Below are 21,286 nucleotides of genomic sequence, written 5' to 3' on the forward strand. Positions count from 1 at the left end.
CCATAATGCATTCATTCATGACATGTGATCGCATTAGCCAATCAGCAGCCAGCCAGCCAGCACTGTGTAATGGTCGAGCTATAAATGGCGGCCATTTTAGAATTCTCCATTTGCCTCCAGTCATTCAAGAGAGGCAGAGCTGTCTGTATTGAGAGAGAGAGTTAGGGACACAGAAACGTTACTTAGGGCCAGAGAAAGGTTACTTAGGGACACAGAAACGTTACTTAGGGACACAGAAACGTTACTTAGGGACACAGAAACGTTACTTAGGGCCAGAGAAACGTTACTTAGGGCCACAGAAACGTTACTTAGGGCCACAGAAACGTTACTTAGGGCCACAGAATCGTTACTTAGGGCCACAGAAACGTTACTTAGGGCCACAGAAACGTTGCTTAGGGCCACAGAATCGTTACTTAGGGCCACAGAAACGTTACTTAGGGCCACAGAAACTTTACTTAGGGCAACAGAATCGTTACTTAGGGCCACAGAAACGTTACTTAGGGCCACAGAAACGTTACTTAGTGCCACAGAATCGTTACTTAGGGCCACAGAATCGTTACTTAGGGCCACAGAAACGTTACTTAGGGCCACAGAAACGTTACTTAGGGCCACAGAATCGTTACTTAGGGCCACAGAATCGTTACTTAGGGCCACAGAAACGTTACTTAGGGCCACATAAACTTTACTTAGGGCCACAGAATCGTTACTTAGGGCCACAGAAATGTTACTTAGGGCCACAGAAACGTTACTTAGGGCCACAGAATTGTTACTGAGGGACACAGAATTGTTACTCAGGGACATACACAGAATTGTTACTCAGGGACAGACACAGAATTGTTACTGAGGCGACAGACACAGAATTGTTACTGAGGGACACAGAATTGTTACTGAGGGACACAGAATTGTTACTGAGGGACACAGAATTGTTACTGAGGGACACAGAATTGTTACTGAGGGACAGACACAGAATTGTTACTCAGGGACAGACACAGAATTGTTACTCAGGGACAGACACAGAATTGTTACTCAGGGACAGACACAGAATTGTTACTCAGGGACACAGAATTGTTACTCAGGGACACAGAATTGTTACTCAGGGACACAGAATTGTTACTCAGGGACAGACACAGAATTGTTACTCAGGGACAGACACAGAATTGTTACTCAGGGACACAGAATTGTTACTCAGGGACACAGAATTGTTACTGAGGGACACAGAATCGTTACTGAGGGACACAGAATTGTTACTCAGGGACACAGAATCGTTACTCAGGGACACAGAATTGTTACTCAGGGACACAGAATTGTTACTGTGGGACACAGAATTGTTACTGAGGGACAGACACAGAATTGTTACTCAGGGACAGACACAGAATTGTTACTCAGGAACAGACACAGAATTGTTACTGAGGGACACAGAATTGTTACTGAGGGACACAGAATTGTTACTCAGGGACACAGAATTGTTACTCAGGGACAGACACAGAATTGTTACTCAGGGACAGACACAGAATTGTTACTCAGGGACACAGAATTGTTACTCAGGGACACAGAATTGTTACTCAGGGACACAGAATTGTTACTGAGGGACACAGAATCGTTACTGAGGGACACAGAATTGTTACTCAGGGACACAGAATCGTTACTCAGGGACACAGAATTGTTACTCAGGGACACAGAATTGTTACTGAGGGACACAGAATTGTTACTGAGGGACAGACACAGAATTGTTACTCAGGGACAGACACAGAATTGTTACTCAGGAACAGACACAGAATTGTTACTGAGGGACACAGAATTGTTACTGAGGGATACAGAATTGTTACTCAGGGACACAGAACTGTTACTCAGGGACACAGAATTGTTACTGAGGGACACAGAATTGTTACTGAGGGACACAGAATTGTTACTGAGGGACACAGAATTGTTACTGAGGGACAGACACAGAATTGTTACTCAGGGACAGACACAGAATTGTTACTGAGGGACACAGAATTGTTACTGAGGGACACAGAATTGTTACTCAGGGACACAGAATTGTTACTCAGGGACAGACACAGAATTGTTACTGAGGGACAGACACAGAATTGTTACTGAGGGACACAGAATTGTTACTGAGGGACACCGAATTGTTACTCAGGGACACCGAATTGTTACTCAGGGACACAGAATTGTTACTCAGGGACAGACACAGAATTGTTACTGAGGGAAACAGAATTGTTACTGAGGGACACAGAATTGTTACTCAGGGACAGACACAGAATTGTTACTGAGGGACACAGAATTGTTACTGAGGGACACAGAATTGTTACTGAGGGACACACAATTGTTACTCAGGGACAGACACAGAATTGTTACTGAGGGACACAGAATTGTTACTGAGGGACACAGAATTGTTACTCAGGGACAGACACAGAATTGTTACTGAGGGACACAGAATTGTTACTGAGGGACACAGAAATGTTACTGAGGGACATAGAATTGTTACTGAGGGACACAGAATTGTTACTCAGGGACACAGAATTGTTACTCAGGGACAGACACAGAATTGTTACTCAGGGACACAGAATTGTTACTCAGGGACACATAATCGTTGAATTAAAGAGTATGTCAGACAACATGCAGAGGAGTGGCAGAGGAGGCAATGTTTTAGGAGCGAGCAGACGTGGCAGCAGAGGAAGGGGTCGAGGCAGCACTAGTCGCAGCCAGAGGCCATTGCTCCCGGTGTCATCCAGCGGTTGTGTCTCCACCGACAACCCTGCCGTCATCGATTGGTTGGCTCGGTCGTCTTCCTCTTCCCAGGTCACCTCTGACACCTACAGCCAACGGTCGGTTGGTACGTCAGACACAACCGTTAGTTGGCATGGCCCGGGAGCAAGCCCACTGAAATCACGTGTCCTCGACCTGCCCCTGTCCTTTGGTGTTCCCTCACCAAGCGAAGTATCGCATGCTGTGGGCTCAGCCCCACTGTACAGTGAGGAAGAGCTAACAGAGGGCGGTCAGGAACGGGGGGAGACATCCGCCTCTTCAGCAGCCAGGCGAAGAAGTAGTGGCGAGGAGAGTGGCTCGGTAGCCGGTCTAGAGACAGGTCTGTCTCCTGACCCACACGCAGCCGAGGGGGCTAGTAGTGAGGCGGAGACCCTAATTGATGATGATGAGGCTGATCGCACTTGGCAGCCTCGTCGTCATCAGGCTATTGCTTCCGCATCATCAGGAGAAGAGGGTGGCAGCTTGGCAGCGAGCAAAACAGTCGGTGGGTTGCCCAGGAGGCAGCAGGGTCGCAGCAGTGTCAGTGGAGGCAAACGGCCACAGAGTAGAGCACCAGCTCCACTGCAGCCTACCACCACGGCCAGTAGTGGTGCCGGTGTGCACGGAGGAAGTAGCAGTCAGCCAGTGAGGAGTATCGGGGGCAAAGTTTCCTACTCGGCGGTGTGGCAATTTTTCGTCAAGCCGCCCGAGGAAGTAAACGTAACCGTATGTCGACTATGTGGCCAGAAAGTCAAGCTTGGCCAGGGGGCCCATGTTGGGACTACAGCGTTGCGGCAGCATATGGCAGCGTCGCCATTTGGTGGCCTGGGAAAACCGTGATAAAGATACGGCGGTTCTGCCTGCCCCAGCCCCCGCTCCATCACCCGCTCCGTTACTTGCTCCGTCACCCGACGTCAATCGCCCTCTATCAGCCAGTCAAGGCTCCAACACCTCTGCTGAGGGGAGTTGTCGCTCGTTGGCATCTTCCGCTCGTTCAGATGCTCCTTCTCCTGCTACTCCTCTTCACGGATTCCGTCAGCAGTCTTTCTTGGAATCCGTTTCCAAGAGACAACAGTTTGCGAGCACGCACCCGACGGTGCAGAAGCTGAACGTCCTCCTGTCCAAGTTGCTGGTGCTGCAGTCCCTCCCTTTCCAAGTGGTGGACTCAGCACCTTTCCGAGAAATGATGGCTTGTGCCGCGCCTCGGTGGAGAGTGCCAAGCCGTCATTTCTTCGCCAAAAAGGCAGTGCCAGCCCTGCATTCACATGTAGAAGAGATGGTGGGCCAGTCTTTGAGCATGTCGGTCTCTGCCAAAGTGCACGGCAGCGCCGACGTGTGGAGCTGTAACTACGGTCAGGGACAGTACATGTCATTTACGGCCCACTGGGTGAACGTGGTGCCGGCACAGCCGCACCAGCAACTTGGACAGGTCACGCCGCTTTTGCCTCCACGTTTGCACATCCTTGGTCCACAAAAGATGTCCGCCTCTACCACCTCTTCTTCCGCCGTGTCCTCAGCCGCCACCCCCGTGCCAAGTCCCATTACCCGACCGGCATATCACATGTGCAGGGCGCAACGGTGTCACGCTGTGCTGCACCTGGTATGCCTTGGCGAACGTAGTCACACAGGGGAGGAACTTCTCAGTGTAATGAACAGAGAAATCGACAGATGGCTGTCTCCGCACAAACTGAAAATCGGAACCATGTTGACCGACAACGGAAAGAACATGGTGTCTGCTCTGCGTCAAGGAAGGTTGTGCCATGCGCCATGCATGGCTCACGTGTTCAATCTGGTTGTCAAGCGGTTCCTAAAATCCACCATCCCACTGCAAGACATCCTTAAAATGTCACGTAAACTTTGCATGCATTTCAGCCATTCCTACACCGCAAAGCACACCCTCCTTGAGCTGCAGCGGCAGAACGGAATTCCACAGCATCGCCTGATCTGCGACGTTGCAACAAGGTGGAATTCAACCCTACACATGGTAGACCGCCTTTACGAACAGCGAAAGGCCATCACCGATTTCCTGATGTTACAAGCGGATAAAGGTACTCCCCTGTGTAACTTCGATGTCAGCCATTGGCAGCTCATGCGTGACACCTGCCGCTTGCTCAGGCCCTTTGAGGAGGCCACGCTATTCGCGAGTCGGCAGGACTATGGGATGAACGACGTCATTCCTCTGTTGCACGTCCTGGAACAAATGCTGTTAACAATGGCTGGTCAGGGTGCGGTAGACGTGGCGCACAGATCTCAACGCCACATGACCCCTGTGGGGGCAGGACAGGAAGAAGAGGAGGAGGTAGAGGAGGACATTTGTGCTCAGGAATTATTGAGTGAAATGGGTGGTTTTTCCACTCAGCGGACAGGAGTGGAGGAGCAGGAGCATCTGGTAGAGGAGGAGGAGGAGGAGACAGAGGACCCAGACGCACCGTGGCAGTATGCTGTGGAGATGGAGGCAGGGAGTCCCTCGCATTCCTTGGCACAAATGGCCCATAGCATGCTCGCTTGCTTGCGTAGCGACAGCCGAATAATAACCATCAGACAGAGGGATGACTTTTGGCTGTCCACCTTGTTGGACCCTCGCTACCGTTCAAAAATGGTGGCCTTTTTCACACCTGCTGAGAGGGAGGCCAAAATAACGTACTATAAAAACCACCTATGTAGTCAATTGGTCTCTGCCTTTGTGCGCCAACGTCCATCCTCAGACACTGTGGGCCCTGTGCGCTCGCGTTCCGCTGCCATGGCAGCAGGGGAGGGGTGGGGTGGTAGGAACAGTGGAAGCACCACCAGCAGCGGCTGCCTCAGTCTGCAGTCGATGATGAGTAGCTTTCTTCACCAGCGCAGTGAGGAAACTACTAACCAGGTCTTTCAGGTCTCCTCACACTGCTGGTGTGTTCCATTTTTTGTCATAGGGTGCTGGCAGATTACGGGCCTCCCATTGCTGCTGCCAGGCCCGTAATCTGCCGTGGGCCCCTGTACTGCCTCTTCATGCTGCTGCCAGGTCCAGTGTGTCTCATGGGTCCCTGTACGGCCTCCCATTGCTGCTGTCTCCATCGCCACACTCTGCCATGTGCCACTTTCAGGTCTCCTCACACTGCTGGTGTGTTCCATTTTTTGTCATAGGGTGCTGGCAGATTACGGGCCTCCCATTGCTGCTGCCAGGCCCGTAATCTGCCGTGGGCCCCTGTACCGCCTCCTCATGCTGCTGCCAGGTCCAGAGTGTGTCATGGGTCCCTGTACGGCCTCCCATTGCTGCTGTCTCCATCGCCACACTCTGCCATGTGCCACTTTCAGGTCTCCTCACACACTGCTGGTGTGTTCCATTTTTTGTCATAGGGTGCTGGCAGATTACGGGCCTCCCATTGCTGTTGCAAGGCCCCTAATCTGCCATGGGCCCCTGTACCGCCTCCTCATGCTGCTGCCAGGTCCACAGTGTCTCATGGGTCCCTGTACGGCCTCCCATTGCTGCTGTCTCCATCGCCACACTCTGCCATGTGCCACTTTCAGGTCTCCTCACACACTGCTGGTGTGTTCCATTTTTTGTCATAGGGTGCTGGCAGATTACGGGCCTCCCATTGCTGCTGCCAGGCCTGTAATCTGCCATGGGCCCCTGTACCGCCTCCTCATGCTGCTGCCAGGTCCAGAGTCTCTCATGGGTCCCTGTACGGCCTCCCATTGCTGCTGTCTCCATCGCCACACTCTGCCATGTGCCACTTTCAGGTCTCCTCACACACTGCTGGTGTGTTCCATTTTTTGTCATAGGGTGCTGGCAGATTACGGGCCTCCCATTGCTGCTGCCAGGCCTGTAATCTGCCATGGGCCCCTGTACCGCCTCCTCATGCTGCTGCCAGGTCCACAGTGTGTCATGCCATGTGCCACTTTCAGGTCTCCTCACACTGCTGGTGTGTTCCATTTTGTCATAGAGTGCTGGCAGATTACGGGCCTCCCATTGCTGCTGCCAGGCCCCTAATCTGCCAATGGCCCCTGTACCGCCTCCTCATGCTGCTGCCAGGTCCAGAGTCTCTCATGGGTCCCTGTACGGCCTCCCATTGCTGCTGTCTCCATCGCCACACTCTGCCATGTGCCACTTTCAGGTCTCCTCACACAGCTGGTGTGTTCCATTTTTTGTCATAGGGTGCTGGCAGATTACGGGCCTCCCATTGCTGCTGCCAGGCCCGTAATCTGCCATGGGCCCCTGTACCGCCTCCTCATGCTGCTGCCAGGTCCAGAGTCTCTCATGGGTCCCTGTACGGCCTCCCATTGCTGCTGTCTCCATCGCCACACTCTGCCATGTGCCACTTTCAGGTCTCCTCACACTGCTGGTGTGTTACATTTTTTGTCATAGGGTGCTGGCAGATTACAGGCCTCCCATTGCTGATGCCAGGCCCGTAATCTGCCATGGGCCCCCGTACCGCCTCCTCATGCTGCTGCCAGGTCCAGAGTCTCTCATGGGTCCCTGTACGGCCTCCCATTGCTGCTGTCTCCATCGCCACACTCTGCCATGTGCCACTTTCAGGTCTCCTCACACTGCTGGTGTGTTCCATTTTTTGTCATAGGGTGCTGGCAGATTACGGGCCTCCCATTGCTGCTGCCAGGCCCGTAATCTGCCATGGGCCCCCGTACCGCCTCCTCATGCTGCTGCCAGGTCCAGAGTCTCTCATGGGTCCCTGTACGGCCTCCCATTGCTGCTGTCTCCATCGCCACACTCTGCCATGTGCCACTTTCAGGTCTCCTCACACTGCTGGTGTGTTACATTTTTTGTCATAGGGTGCTGGCAGATTACGGGCCTCCCATTGCTGCTGCCAGGCCCGTAATCTGCCATGGGCCCCCGTACCGACTCCTCATGCTGTGACGTTGCAACAAGGTGGAATTCAACCCTACATATGTTAGACCGCCTTTACGAACAGCGAAAGGCCATCACAGATTTCCTGATGTTACAAGCGGATAAAGGTACTCCCTGTGTAACTTAGATGTCAGCCATTGGCAGCTCATGCGTGACACCTGCCGCTTGCTCAGGGCCTTTGAGGAGGCCACGCTATTCGTGAGTCGGCAGGACTATGGGATGAACGACGTCATTCCTCTGTTGCATGTCCTGGAACAAATGCTGTTAACAATGGCTGGTCAGGGTGCGGTAGACGTGGCGCACAGATCTCAACGCCACATGACCCCTGTGGGGGCAGGACAGGAAGAAGAGGAGGAGGTAGAGGAGGACATTGGTGCTCAGGAATTATTGAGTGAAATGGGTGGTTTTTCCACTCGGCGGACAGGAGTGGAGGAGCAGGAGCATCTGGTAGAGGAGGAGGAGGAGGAGACAGAGGACCCAGACGCACCGTGGCAGTATGCTGTGGAGATGGAGGCAGGGAGTCCCTCGCATTCCTTGGCACAAATGGCCCATAGCATGCTCGGTTGCTTGCGTAGCGACAGCCGAATAATAACCATCAGACAGAGGGATGACTTTTGGCTGTCCACCTTGTTGGACCCTCGCTACCGTTCAAAAATGGTGGCCTTTTTCACACCTGCTGAGAGGGAGGCCAAAATAAAGTACTATAAAAACCACCTATATAGTCAGCTGGTCTCTGCCTTTCTGCGCCAACGTCCATCCTCAGACACTGTGGGCCCTGTGCGCTCGCGTTCCACTGCCATGGCAGCAGGGGAGGGGTGGGGTGGTAGGAGCAGTGGCAGCTCCACCAGCAGCGGCTGCCTCAGTCTGCAGTCGATGATGAGTAGCTTTCTTCACCAGCGCAGTGAGGAAACTACTAACCAGCCGCAGCAGCAGCAGCATCAGGTGGACCTGGAGCAGGACCTCAAACAACAGGCTTGGGCCTACTTGGACAGCACCCTGCCAACCGAGGTAGACAATCCCCTTGACTACTGGGCAACGAAACTTGACCTTTGGCCCCAACTAGCTGAATTTGCCCTTGAAAGGCTGTCATGCCCGGCCAGTAGCGTGGCATCGGAGCGCGTGTTTAGTGCGGCAGGAGGTATTGTAACTCCGCGGAGGACACGACTGTCCACCCAAAGTGTGGAGAGACTCACGTTTGTGAAAATGAATCAGGCGTGGATTAGTCTGGAGTTCAAACCACCAGTTCCTGACACAACTGACTAAATCCGCCATGAATCATGCCCCAAACATGTGCCACTTTCAGGTCTCCTCACACTGCTGGTGGGTTCCATTTTGTCATAGGGTGCTGGCAGATTACGGGCCTCCCATTGCTGCTGCCAGGCCCGTAATCTGCCATGGGCCCCTGTACCGCCTCCTCATGCTGCTGCCAGGTCCAGAGTCTCTCATGGGTCCCTGTACGGCCTCCCATTGCTGCTGTCTCCATCGCCACACTCTGCCATGTGCCACTTTCAGGTCTCCTCACACTGCTGGTGTGTTCCATTTTGTCATAGGGTGCTGGCAGATTACGGGCCTCCCATTGCTGCTGCCAGGCCCGTAATCTGCCATGGGCCCCTGTACCGCCTCCTAATGCTGCTGCCAGGTCCAGAGTGTGTCATGGGTCCCTGTACGGCCTCCCATTGCTGCTGTCTCCATCGCCACACTCTGCCATGTGCCACTTTCAGGTCTCCTCACACTGCTGGTGGGTTCCATTTTTGTCATAGGGTGCTGTATGGCCTCCCATTGCTGCTGTCTCCACCGCCGCACTGTGGCTCCACACTCTGGTTTTGGCCCCGTGACTGCCCTAATGAGTGAAGTGTGCGGTGATTCTAAGATCGACGGCACTCATCTGCATGTCATACTGAATGACAGTATTATTTCTCTTCCCCAGCAGACTCCAAGGGCATTTAAATTAAAGGTACAGTGTTCTGCACTAATATAAAGGCTCTCTGAAGCCTAGAAACACCCTTTTATAAGTTAAAATCGCAGCGAATATATTCGCATCGAATCGAATTTATTCCTCGAATTCGCCGAATCAGCCGAATCGAATTTTTGAATACTTCGCTCATCTCTAGTTGCCACCATGACAGAACGTGAAGTAAGATTTCCCCTTATGGGGACAAAGCAATAACCGTGGTCAAAACCAACAACATTTGTATGGCGTTAGTCTGTAAACAGATTCTCTTTTTCAATTTCCAGGTTATCATGCATCCATTAAAGCCACGGATATCGACTGTTAGAGGGGTGGCTTACATTGCCATCATCTGGATAATGGCGTCCTGTTTCTCTCTGCCGCACGCAATTTACCAAACTCTCTTCACCTTTGAATATAGGTAAGCCAGGTCAGCCGCGTACTTCGGATTGACCTCTTCTCAATGTTTTCTCTTGCCCAAACTGTACTAGAAGTTTTGACGCTTTTACATTAGCATGACATTGCGAGAGACTAGTAGAATGCACATGACAGAAACATTTGTTTCGGCTTTATTTGTTAAGTAAATAATTTCATTTAGTCTTAATCATTATGTTAGAACGATTTGGTTTCAGAGCGATTCATTATTTTGGTAGTGTATCCATATACCGTATTTTTTGCCGTTTAAGACGCACTTTTTCTTCCCCAAAACTGGGGGGGAAATGTCAGTGTGTCTTATAAGGCGAATATGGAGCGGCCGGTCCGGTATTTCCACCGCGGCCGTGTCAGAATACCGGGCTGGCCGCTCAGCTCTGCAGCGGGACCTTACCTGTTCCTCTATCCAGCGGCGTGCTATCTTCCCGGCTTCTGTAGTGTGGGCACTGGGCATGACAGCCGGGTGCCAAGTGCACATGCACGAGAAGCGGTGCTTTTTGTGAATGGTAAGGCGGTACCTGGGACACATGACAGATCCCAGAAGCCGCCGGACCAATCACAAAGCGCAAGTGCTTCTCGCTCATGCGCATTGGGAACCCGGCTGTCATGCCGAGCGCCATTACAGAAGCCGGGAAGACAGCGCGCGGCTGGATCGAGGAACAGGTAAGATCAAAAACTCTGCGGAAGTAAGAGCGGGTACCTGTCAAATTCAGGTACCCGCTCCCCACCTCCCCAAAGGTCAGCAGTCATCCCTGTGCTGTCTGCAGTCTCTGGTCATCCCTGTGCTGTCCGCAGTCTCTGGTCATCCCTGTGCTGTCCGCAGTCTCTGGTCATCCCTGTGCTGTCTGCAGTCTCTGGTCATCCCTGTGCTGTCCGCAGTTTCTGGTCATCTCCTGTACTGTCCGCAGTCTCTGGTCATCCCTGTGCTGTCCGCAGTCTCTGGTCATCCCTGTGCTGTCCGCAGTCTCTGGTCATCCCTGTGCTGTCCGCAGTCTCTGGTCATCTCCTGTACTGTGTCTGCAGTCTCTGGTCATCTCCTGTACTATGTCTGCAGTCCATTAGTTCAGAATTTTTTTTTTCCTGTTTTCTGCCTCTAAAACCTAGGTGCGTCTTATGGTCAGGTGCGTCTTATACGGCGAAAAATATGGTAATAATACAACCTTTCTGTCATCCTACCCGTGAATATACTTAACCAAATAATTCCAAATTAAATAGATAAATCAATCCATACAAAAATCAATAGTCAATCAAGTGTCCCATTAAAGTCCAAAAATTCAAAAATTCAAGTCCAAAAATTCCCTAAGTCAAAAATATATCCAAAATAAATCCAGTAGGAAGGATTCCAATCCTAAAATAATCCTTGTGATACCTCGAAAAAATGAAATACTATACAGTATAGTGCATTATCTTCCAAATATTCAAGTACTCTTATAAAGTGCAAAATCAAATCTGTGCAAATTCCAAACCACTCAAATCGTGATTAATGGTGATATTACAAACAAACAGCAAAAAAAAAAAAAAAAAGAAGAAAAGAAAATTATATTTAAATATAGTAATTATAGTAAACAGTGAACAAAATCAAATCTTAAGGTGAATGCTTCTTTAAGTGAGCACTTCAATAATTCAGTGAACACTCAGTGACCACTACAATTCATACAGTGAACACTCCGTGAACAATCCAAGTAGTGATACTCCCTCTGGGAGTATTCATAGGCTTAGCCAATAACTCTGGTAACAGTATTGTTTTCAAATTCTTTCACTTCAGGAGTCCATCCTCCATAATCCTCATAAAGATGAAGAAAACTCTTAGAACAGATTTCCGAGTATAGGGATACATTTTAATATACACTTACATTGGGGTTAGCAACTTTCAGCTCTCTGAGTAGCACAGAACAAGCCCTGCAAAGAATGGGCATAGAAACCACGTTTTTCCAGCAATCGAAAAGGCAGCGACGGCACTTCCGGTTACCGTGCATGTATCTTAAGATGAAGTCCGGAAGTGACGAAACACGTTAGGGGACCAAGGGATACCAAGGGTAAGTGTGACTTGGTATCTGTGACCACGATTGTTAATGTTCCTCCACATGGAAATTTTTTTTCATATGTAATGCTTTTATGATTATTAAATTATTACTACACTATATACAAATTCTGGGGCTCCATGTGGTGAGCCCCTTTTTTCCAAGTTCCAAGCCGGGTCTGTAACAGCACTGGAAAGTAAATAATTAGGATCTGTTAGTGAGAAGTTACATGCTACTGACCAAGTAGCTTTCTGGTGAGTGCATGGTAGTGGAGGACCCCGCACTGGAGAGGAGCACTTGGTGGATTTGAACAGTGTGTCTTGGTTGGCACTGCACGCATACAGATTCACATTGGAAGGACTGTTATATATATTCTTTTGTACTTGGCACTTTTAGAAAACATTTATTTGCATATTTTCTCTCATTGATTTGGAATATTACTTATTTGGATAGACATTTTATGCGCTGCACTGTTTTGCTATTTATATAGGTTTGAGCCAATGGCTCATGGCTGAGACCTGCTGGTTGGCTGTATCCAACCACTGCCCAGAGCCCTGTGTTGACAAACCACACAGGGCTCTGCACAGAGGGAACAATCCTGTTTGTTTCTTCTCCCTGCAAAGAATAAAGAAGGAACAAACAGCTATTTAGTAAAAATCAGCACGCATTACACATTGCTTGGCACACAGTTAACCCTTTGATTGCCCCTAGATGTTAACCCCTTCCCAGCCAGTGTCATTATTACAGTGACAGTGTATAGTATTAGCACTGATTGATGTATTAGTGTCACTGATGATGTCCGTGTCAGTTACGCAGTTAGTGTACCTTCCAGCCAGCATCAGCTAGTGTCAAATTGCCTGCTGCACTATCAAAGTCCCACTATAAGTCACTGATTGCCAACTTTACTAGTATTAAAAAAATATATATATATAAAAATCCCAGTATATACTGTAGTTTTCAGACGCTATAACTTTTGCACAAACCAATCATATACACTTTTGTTTTACCAAAGACATGTAGCAGAATACACTTTGGCCTAAGTTTATGAAGAAATTAGATTTTTAAATCTTTTTTATTGTATAATTTTTATAACTGAAAAGTAAAAAAGTTTTTTTTTTTCAAAAATTTTTGGTCTTTTTTATTTATATAATAAAATATTTAAAAAAACCCAGTGGTGAGCAAATGGCACCAAAAATAAAGCTCTATTTGTGTGACAGAAATAATAAATATGTAATTTGCGTACAATATTGCATGACTGAGCAATTACCAGTTAAATGACCACAGTGCTAAATAGCAAAAAATGGCATGGTCATGAAGGGGGTAAAACCTTTCATAGTTCAAGTACATATATGTGTTGTTCCAAACCGATTCATATTTTCAAACATTCTATTGTTATTTTGGAACACTGGCTATATTCGTTTTACTGTAAGTATTTAATATGCATTCATTTATCCACTTCCATACAGGGCACTTTTACCCCCTTCCTGCCCAGGCCATTTTTCAGGTTTCAGCGCTCTCACACTTTGAATGACAATTGCGCGGTCATACAACATTGTACTCAAACTAAAATTTTATCATTTTCTTCACACAACTAGAGCTTTCTTTTGGTGGTATTTAATCACCGCCGGGGTTTTTATTTTTTGCTAAATTAACAAAGAACATTTTGAAAATAAACACGTTTTTCTTTGTTTCTGTTATAAAAGTTTGCAGATAAATAATTGTTGTTCATAAATTTAGGCCAAGATGTATTCTACTACATGTCTTTGGTGAAAATAACCCAAATTAGGATGTATTATTTAGTCTGCAGGAAAGTTATAGAGTTCACAAACTATGGTATAGATCTGAATATTGATCAATCCTGAAGTACTGACGGCCAATCTAATTTCTTGAGGTCCAAGAATATCAGGACAGTACAGGTATCCCCCAAATGACCCCTTTTTGTAGAGTAGACAGTCCGATTTACTTCATAAGAGGCATGGCGAGTTTTTTAAAGTTGTATTTATTTTGTCATAATTTTTTGGAAAATGATAAAATTAAAAAAATTATTTTCACAGTTTTTTTTTTTTTACATACTGTCACCAGTGCAGTACAGCGTCATCATATAACTGGCATGGCGGTGATCAGGGACACTGACTAGTGACAGTATGAAAAAAAAATATATAATTTTTTTATTATTTTTAATTTTTTATTACTTTTTTTTAAGATTTTATTTTCATATTTCACTATGACCAAAGTAGTACAATGTTACCATAGTAACATTGTACTACTTTGGGGAAGTGATCAGTATTTTTTTTTTCTTTTTTTTTACACAATTTGCTTATAGCAAAGAATTACTTTGCTATAAGCAAGCATTAACCTGAATGGCATCAATTCATTCAGGGTTTTTTTTTTGTGCTTAGCTATGATTTGGCCATGGCTAATCACATGACACAGCTGGGTTGTGATTGGCAGAGCTTGTGCTGTGACCATTCACAGCTAGACACACTAGTATACAATGGATGGCATGAATGAAGCCATCTATTGTATACAATTGTCATGTGACCTGCTGTGATTGGTCACATGGTACTGGCAACAGGGCCGGTACCCAGATCTGTCATTGGCCGTGTCTGAGGTACATGGCAGACAGATCGTGCCGCCGCGTGGCTCTGCAGGCGCGAACTGCGCATGCCCAAAAGGACACCATATGGCGTCCACCTGAAAAGGTGAGGGTTTTTGCCGGCCACCATTCCGCCATAGGCTGGGCGGGAACCGGATATGTTAATAAAGTGGAGTTCCATTCACCCTGTCAAAAAATAAAAGTCAGCAGCTACAAAAACAGCCACTCACCTGTCCCTCGGTCCTGTGGTGTGTCCCCCGCAGCCCGTTTCACCGGCCGTCCTGGATTCCAGGAGGCAGGCATCTTCAGTGTGGGCACCCGGCTGTGACAGCTTGCGGCTGCTCAGCCGGGTACCCACTGCACATGCGCAAGTAGTGCTGCACTTCATGACTGGTCCTGTAGTCTTCTGGGACCTGTCACGTGTCACAAAAGACTACAGGGAGGGAGGGTGGACACCTTCTGCTTCCGATCGCCTCGGCGATCAGACCAGAAGTGGGAGTGGGTACCTGTCCCCCCCGCTCCCCAAAGGTGCCAATCCTTAATGGGGAGCGGGGGAGCAGTCCTTTAAGCGGAACTTCCACTTTTGCGTGGTGCTCTGTTTTAAGTTGAATTATTTACCCCATTCCTAACTGACTTTGTTTGTTGGGTCATGCACTTACAAATTAAATGAAAGGTCTCTCATGTTCAACAGAAAACAAAACAAAAAGAATCCTAATAGAATACTCACTAGAATAAAAACGAAGGGATCAGAATCAATGCAGATCATCCGTCATGTTGTATACATTATTTTGGATGCTTCAAATGTTAACAGAAGGTCCAAACTATCACATCATGTCATCTGAATGAAGCAAATGAATAGGAATTCAATGATTTTGTTATGATTTTGTTTTGCATTAGTTGAGATTCATTACTATTGAGATGTATCCAAATCTCAGAATCATGCAAATTTTGTCCAAATTTTGATTTGTAATGAAACAAATCTCACATGTCTAGAGACTAGAATGATTGCTGAAATGAGAGAAAACATTGGTAACAAACACACATTCACATCTGCACTACACTTGTCCTACATCTTATACATGGAAAATCTCTTTTTAAACTCCACTACTTGGCAAGCCTTATTAGTTCAGCCAGACTAATTTTTGTATGCTGGGGTGATTATCATACTAAATGTGGTTTGCTGACGAATCCCTTGATCATTAGGTGCTAATTATATGAGCATGTTTGAAATGTATACACGTGCAAAGAAAAGGAAAAGCCTACCTATGGGATTCTACATAACTTTTAGATAATGAAGTGAGGTTCATTAAATATATATAATGAACTCACCAGGAGCATAGCATCCCTGGTTTCTGCTGACTTTACAGGCTGCTATCTTGTGAGTACTGGCTTTATAAAGAAGCTGCAATGGGGTCTTGATCTTCCAGCACATGGGAAAGAGGCTTTTCAAGCAATATAATCACATAGTGTAATGTTGTTTATGAGACACTTTAGAATATTTAAAGTGTTATTGCAACGTCCTGAATCCAGCCTCCCAATTACAGAATGGGCACTCAGTGTATGTGCTTCTTGTGTTATTATATTTTGGATTCAAGGTAATATGCAATATATCAGGGGTGTCAAACATCATGAACCACATCAGCATTATTGTTGCCCTTAAAGGGCCGGTTGTATCTGTAAGACTATATACTGTAAATGTATCTACTCTTTAGAATATTACATATTTGCTTCTGCATTCAATTATTATTGATTTTAGGAATAACTTAAGACTTAAGTTGTGAAAGGCAGGTGCAGACCAACACAGAGCCCACTGAGGCATGTCTGAAAATGAGGGTCACACAACACTGGTATCGTTCACAAGGACCAAAGAACAGGAGACTGTTCAGACAGACATAGTACATGGTTCTGCCATGGTGTTCTGTCTGAGCAGTCTCCAAAAAAGTTTCTTGCGGATGATACCAGCTGTGTGCGACCCTCCTTTTCAACTGACATAGAATTGTATTAGTCTCTTAATTATAAGCAGATGTCTAGAGCACCCAACCCCTCTTCCATCAGATGTTAGGAGCCCTTCCCTCTTCCATCAGATGTTAGGAGCCCCTCCCTCTTCCATCAGATGGTAGGAGCCCCTCCCTCTTACATCAGATGTTAGGAGCCCCTCCCTCTTACATCAGATGTTAGGAGCCCCTCCCTCTTACATCAGATGTTAGGAGCCCCTCCCTCTTACATCAGATGTTAGGAGCTCCTCCCTCTTACATCAGATGTTAGGAGCCCCTCCCTCTTACATCAGATGTTAGGAGCCCCTCCCTCTTACATCAGATGTTAGGAGCCCCTCCCTCTTACATCAGATGTTAGTAGCCCTCCCCCCCATCAGAAGTCAGGAGTCCCTCACTCTCCCTCACAGTGCACCCCACCTACATTTTGCTGCTTCCAGGAAGAAGCTGGGGGCAGAAAGTGCAGGGTCTACAATTGCCTAAGCTCCCACCTCACTGACAACAACCTCCTCGATCCTCTACAGTCTGGCTTCCATCCCCTACACTCCACCGAATCTGCCCTACTCAAAATCACTAACGACCTTCTAACCACCAAAGCTAATGGCCACTACTCAGTCCTCCTACTCCTCGACCTCTCCACGGCCTTCAACACAGTTGACCACCCCCTTCTTAATAAACTACACTCCCTTGGCACCAGAGACTCTGCTCTCTCCTGGCTTTCCTCCTATCTATCCCAACGCTCCTTCAGCATTACCTATAACACTACCACCTCCCCCTCTCGCCCCCTCTCTGTTGGGGTCCCTCAAGACTCTGTCATTGGGCCCCTTCTTTTCTTCATCTACACCTCCTCCCTTGGCAAACTGATACACTCCCACGGCTTCAACTATCACCTCTACGCCGATGACACGCAAATTTACCTCTCCACCCATCACCTCACCCCTTCAGTCTCCGCCCATATCACCCACCTACTGAACGACATATCAGACTGGATGTCGCTCCATTTCCTCAAATTGAACCTTTCCAAAACTGAGCTCCTAGTTTTTCCCCCCAGCCCGCGCTCCCCCATCCTCTCCATCACGACGAACAACGCCACCATCAGTCCCACCCCACAAGCCAGAGTCCTAGGTGTCACCCTAGACTCAAACCTGTCCTTCCAACTCCATGTCCAATCGCTGGCAAATTCATGCAGGCTCCACCTCCGCAACATCTCCAAAATACGTACGTTTGCCGCCCCCCTCTGTCATTCCCTCCACTGGCTTCCGATTGCCCAACGCATTAAATTCAAACTACTAACATTGACATACAAAGCCATTCATAACACTGCCCCAAACTACCTCACCGACCTGATACCCAAATACCACCCAACCCGTACTCTTCGCTCCTCACAAGACCTCCTACTTTCTATCTCCCTGGTCTCCTCCTCCCACGCCCAACTACAGGACTTCTCGAGGACTTCCCCCATCCTCTGGAACTCTCTACCCCGATCCATCAGACTGTCACCTACCCTCCTCACCTTCAGGCGCACCCTGAAAACCCATCTCTTCAGGGAAGCCTACCCCACCCTCACCTAACAGCCAATCTCCTCCACTCCTCCTACTACTCCATCCCCCACAGCCACTTCCTCCTGTACCACTATCCCCTCCCTCCTAGATTGTAAGCTCAAAAGAGCAGGGCCCTCGAACCCCTCGTGTATTGTATTGTTACTGTATTGTCTCATGTTCTGTCCCCCACTATAATGTACAGCGCTGAGCAAACCTTTTGGCGCTATATAAATACTGTATAATAATAATAAGTTGCAGATAAGCTTTTCTCTTTGGGTTGTACTGTAAACAATCACCTTTGTAACTGTACAAGGTCTCTTTTTTTTTTTTTTTTGCAGTGAGGAGGATATCAGAAGTCTATGTCTCCCTGAATTTCCTGAACCCTCTGAGCTTTTCTGGAAATACCTGGACCTGGCCACTTTCATCCTACTCTATGTTCTCCCACTGCTGATCATCTCTGTGGCCTACACCACAGTGGCAAAAAAGCTGTGGCTTCGGAATGCCATAGGAGATGTGACTACTGAACAGTATTTTGCTCTCCGCAGAAAAAAAAAGAAGACCATTAAGATGCTGATGCTGGTAGTGGTTCTCTTTGCTGTGTGCTGGTTCCCCCTAAACTGTTATGTTGTCCTTCTTTCCAGCCAAATTATTCGCACTAACAATGCACTTTATTTTGCATTTCACTGGTTTGCCATGAGTAGCACCTGCTACAACCCGTTTATATACTGTTGGCTTAATGACAACTTCAGATCGGAGTTAAAAGCATTGCTTAACATGTGCAAAAAACAGACTAGCCAGCGGGAGGACATGCTTCCTTCTAACATCCCTTCATACAGGGTAGCCTGGCCTGAAAACCGAAGCTTCAAGAGATCGCTAGTTTCTCACACCCTTCCATCGTCCTCTAACATCCAGTCTGGAAAAACAGACATCTCGGCGGTGGAGCCCATTGTGTCAGTTGGGTGATCATACATGATCTTCAAAAGGCCTAGATGTCTTTCTGCAAGGTGAAGGTCTATCTATTATGCTTACTTGAGCTGTCAGTTTGCCCATTGGTGCTGAGAAAACAGAACTTTTCAACATGTATGGCATTTGTGTTTATGAATGTGTTCCACAGCAGGATGTTTGCAGGGTCATATCTCTCTGTGATGGATTCTGTTGTGTATGTTTGACTATCAAACAAGCTCTTCGAAAAGCCTTGTTGTATTGTGCCAAAGTCAGAAACATCTGTCAATCCATTGGTCTATTGTTTTAATGCCAAGCTCAACAGATAGGCTTCTCCTGCCACTTTGCTATTAATTAAAGTGAATGTTCCACAGTGGAACTTATGGAAATAAGGATAGGTATTCTGAGACTTGACCTTTACTGAGATTACTGGAGATCCGTCTGTATTGTGTTTCCCGCAGCCCAAGGGAAGCACTGCTGCTATATCTATTCACTTTGTAAACAGTGCATTTGCTTAATGCACACTGTGGTTTTGCTGTTTTGCTCTGGAAACATCTTTCATATTATGTCATGTGAAAAATTAAGAAAAAAATAATCATTAAAATCAAGACACCGACAAAGAGAGAGACTGTTTATAAATAAAGTGATCCCTTTCATTGATCAGTCTATTGTAATTCATTAGCAGTTCTTTGCACCTTTAATGTGAAGCTTTACTTTGATTGAAAAAATCCTCTCTTAATCTCTGTCTTTCTACATGTATTACCATCATCCTATACAGGTCAAATTAGTCCATGTTCTGAATGTACTTAGTTCACTTACATTTAAAGATCCTAAACTGCATTAAACCCAAGTGTGAGTCCTTGACATTGCACTGGCAAACGCTTATCTTCAAGTATGGTAATCCCTCCTCCCAGTCCATCCATTCACTGGGTTTAAATAAATATAATATATCCTGAAGCCTTTACAATACTCATCTAAGTCTGCCATCCATGTCCCTCAAGGGCTCAGCTTTTAAAAGTCACGATAGGCTCCATATTGGCAGTCGATGCCCTGGTTCCATCGAGGGCCCTGTCACTGGTCAGCCAATAGTAAATGTCTGTGTCATCCAGGCAGTGATGTAGACAACTGAAGAAGAACCCTTCCTCTACTGCAAATAAGAAGAGAGACAAGTTGGGATTTGGAGAGTCACATGGCCATGGATTTAATTGAGTATTTTGGGTATTTGTATTTGCAATTGTAACATGTTACACCATGAATATGGGTGTAACATGTTACAAAAGGTGAACGTATCCTTTAATATCTAAGGATATTTGCTAGGTGGGGACAGCACTAGACAAGAGGTGGGTAAGAAAACCAAACCTGCCAGGGCATCCTGGAGTTGGGTCTATGACTAAGGTCTGGATATTTATTTATTTACTCGTGCAGTGTTTATTAATGTAGTTTGGCATGCTTTTGAATAGAGTTTGTGTTTAGGAACTTACACCTGTGTGCCAGAGTTCTTTCTGCTTTATGTGTATGGGATGGGAAGAACCTTTCCCAGTGCTGGTAATCCTGTTACCGAGGAGAAGGCTAGGAGATAGAGCATGTGTCTTGTTTTCACTACAGCCAAGAGCTGGGCTTTAATATAACATCCCTTATCATTTCTTTTTTGTATATTTTTAATTATTTGTGTAGTTACTTTATTTGTTTGTTTATCTATTTTTTTTACTGTTTATCTTTCTGTGAAAAAATAAACAAACAAAACGTATTGAGGCTAATAAGGGTGTTTTTTTTTTTAGTCCCAAGAACAGGTTTAGGGGAGATATTATTAACCTGCAGAAGTCAGTTAAAGTGTATTGAACCTGTAAAAAAGAACAATGTAATTTCTCCTCTATTGGCTCCAAAGCTTTTCACCAAAAAAAGCAAAATCTTGCTGTAATCTCTTGATCTTTGCTAAAAGTTCAGGGGAAGAGAAAACTCTAAATTTTATTGCTTCCTGGTGCCTACTACATTAGAAAATATAAACAGAATATGATTCAAACAGTATAATTTAAGGTGATGAAAGGTGAGAGTTAAAAAAAAGAAAGCCATTTGAGCTAATCTCTGCTCAGGTTGGCCGTTCCAGTCATTTTGGCCAAAAACAGGTTTTATAAACACTTTAGATGAAGCTTCCAGAGAATTCTCTAGGATCATCAGGATCTCAAATACTTATCAGTTTGCCATGATGGAGAAGGATCTGAGTGTT

General features: G+C 46.8%; 1 protein-coding gene across 2 annotated transcripts in view; it reads left to right on the forward strand.

Moving 5' to 3' along the window:
• Nucleotides 1-21,286, forward strand: part of GPR83 (G protein-coupled receptor 83) — a 122,873-nt gene that overhangs the window by 85,229 nt on the left and 16,358 nt on the right. The window contains exons 3-4 of one of the 2 annotated variants that reach the window (XM_089655631.1): nt 9,827-9,960; nt 18,459-19,124. In XM_089655631.1, coding sequence (XP_089511757.1) covers nt 9,827-9,960; nt 18,459-19,083 — 759 coding nt within the window. In that variant the 3' untranslated portion in view covers nt 19,084-19,124. Of the gene's footprint in view, nt 1-9,826; nt 9,961-18,458; nt 19,723-21,286 lie in introns of those variants that run through there. The other variant, XM_089655630.1, reaches the window with a different exon arrangement.

Source organism: Staurois parvus, unplaced genomic scaffold (assembly GCF_062004578.1).
Source record: "Staurois parvus isolate SC_StPar_1 unplaced genomic scaffold, SC_StPar_1.0 ptg000858l, whole genome shotgun sequence".
Taxonomy (NCBI): Eukaryota; Metazoa; Chordata; class Amphibia; order Anura; family Ranidae; genus Staurois; species Staurois parvus.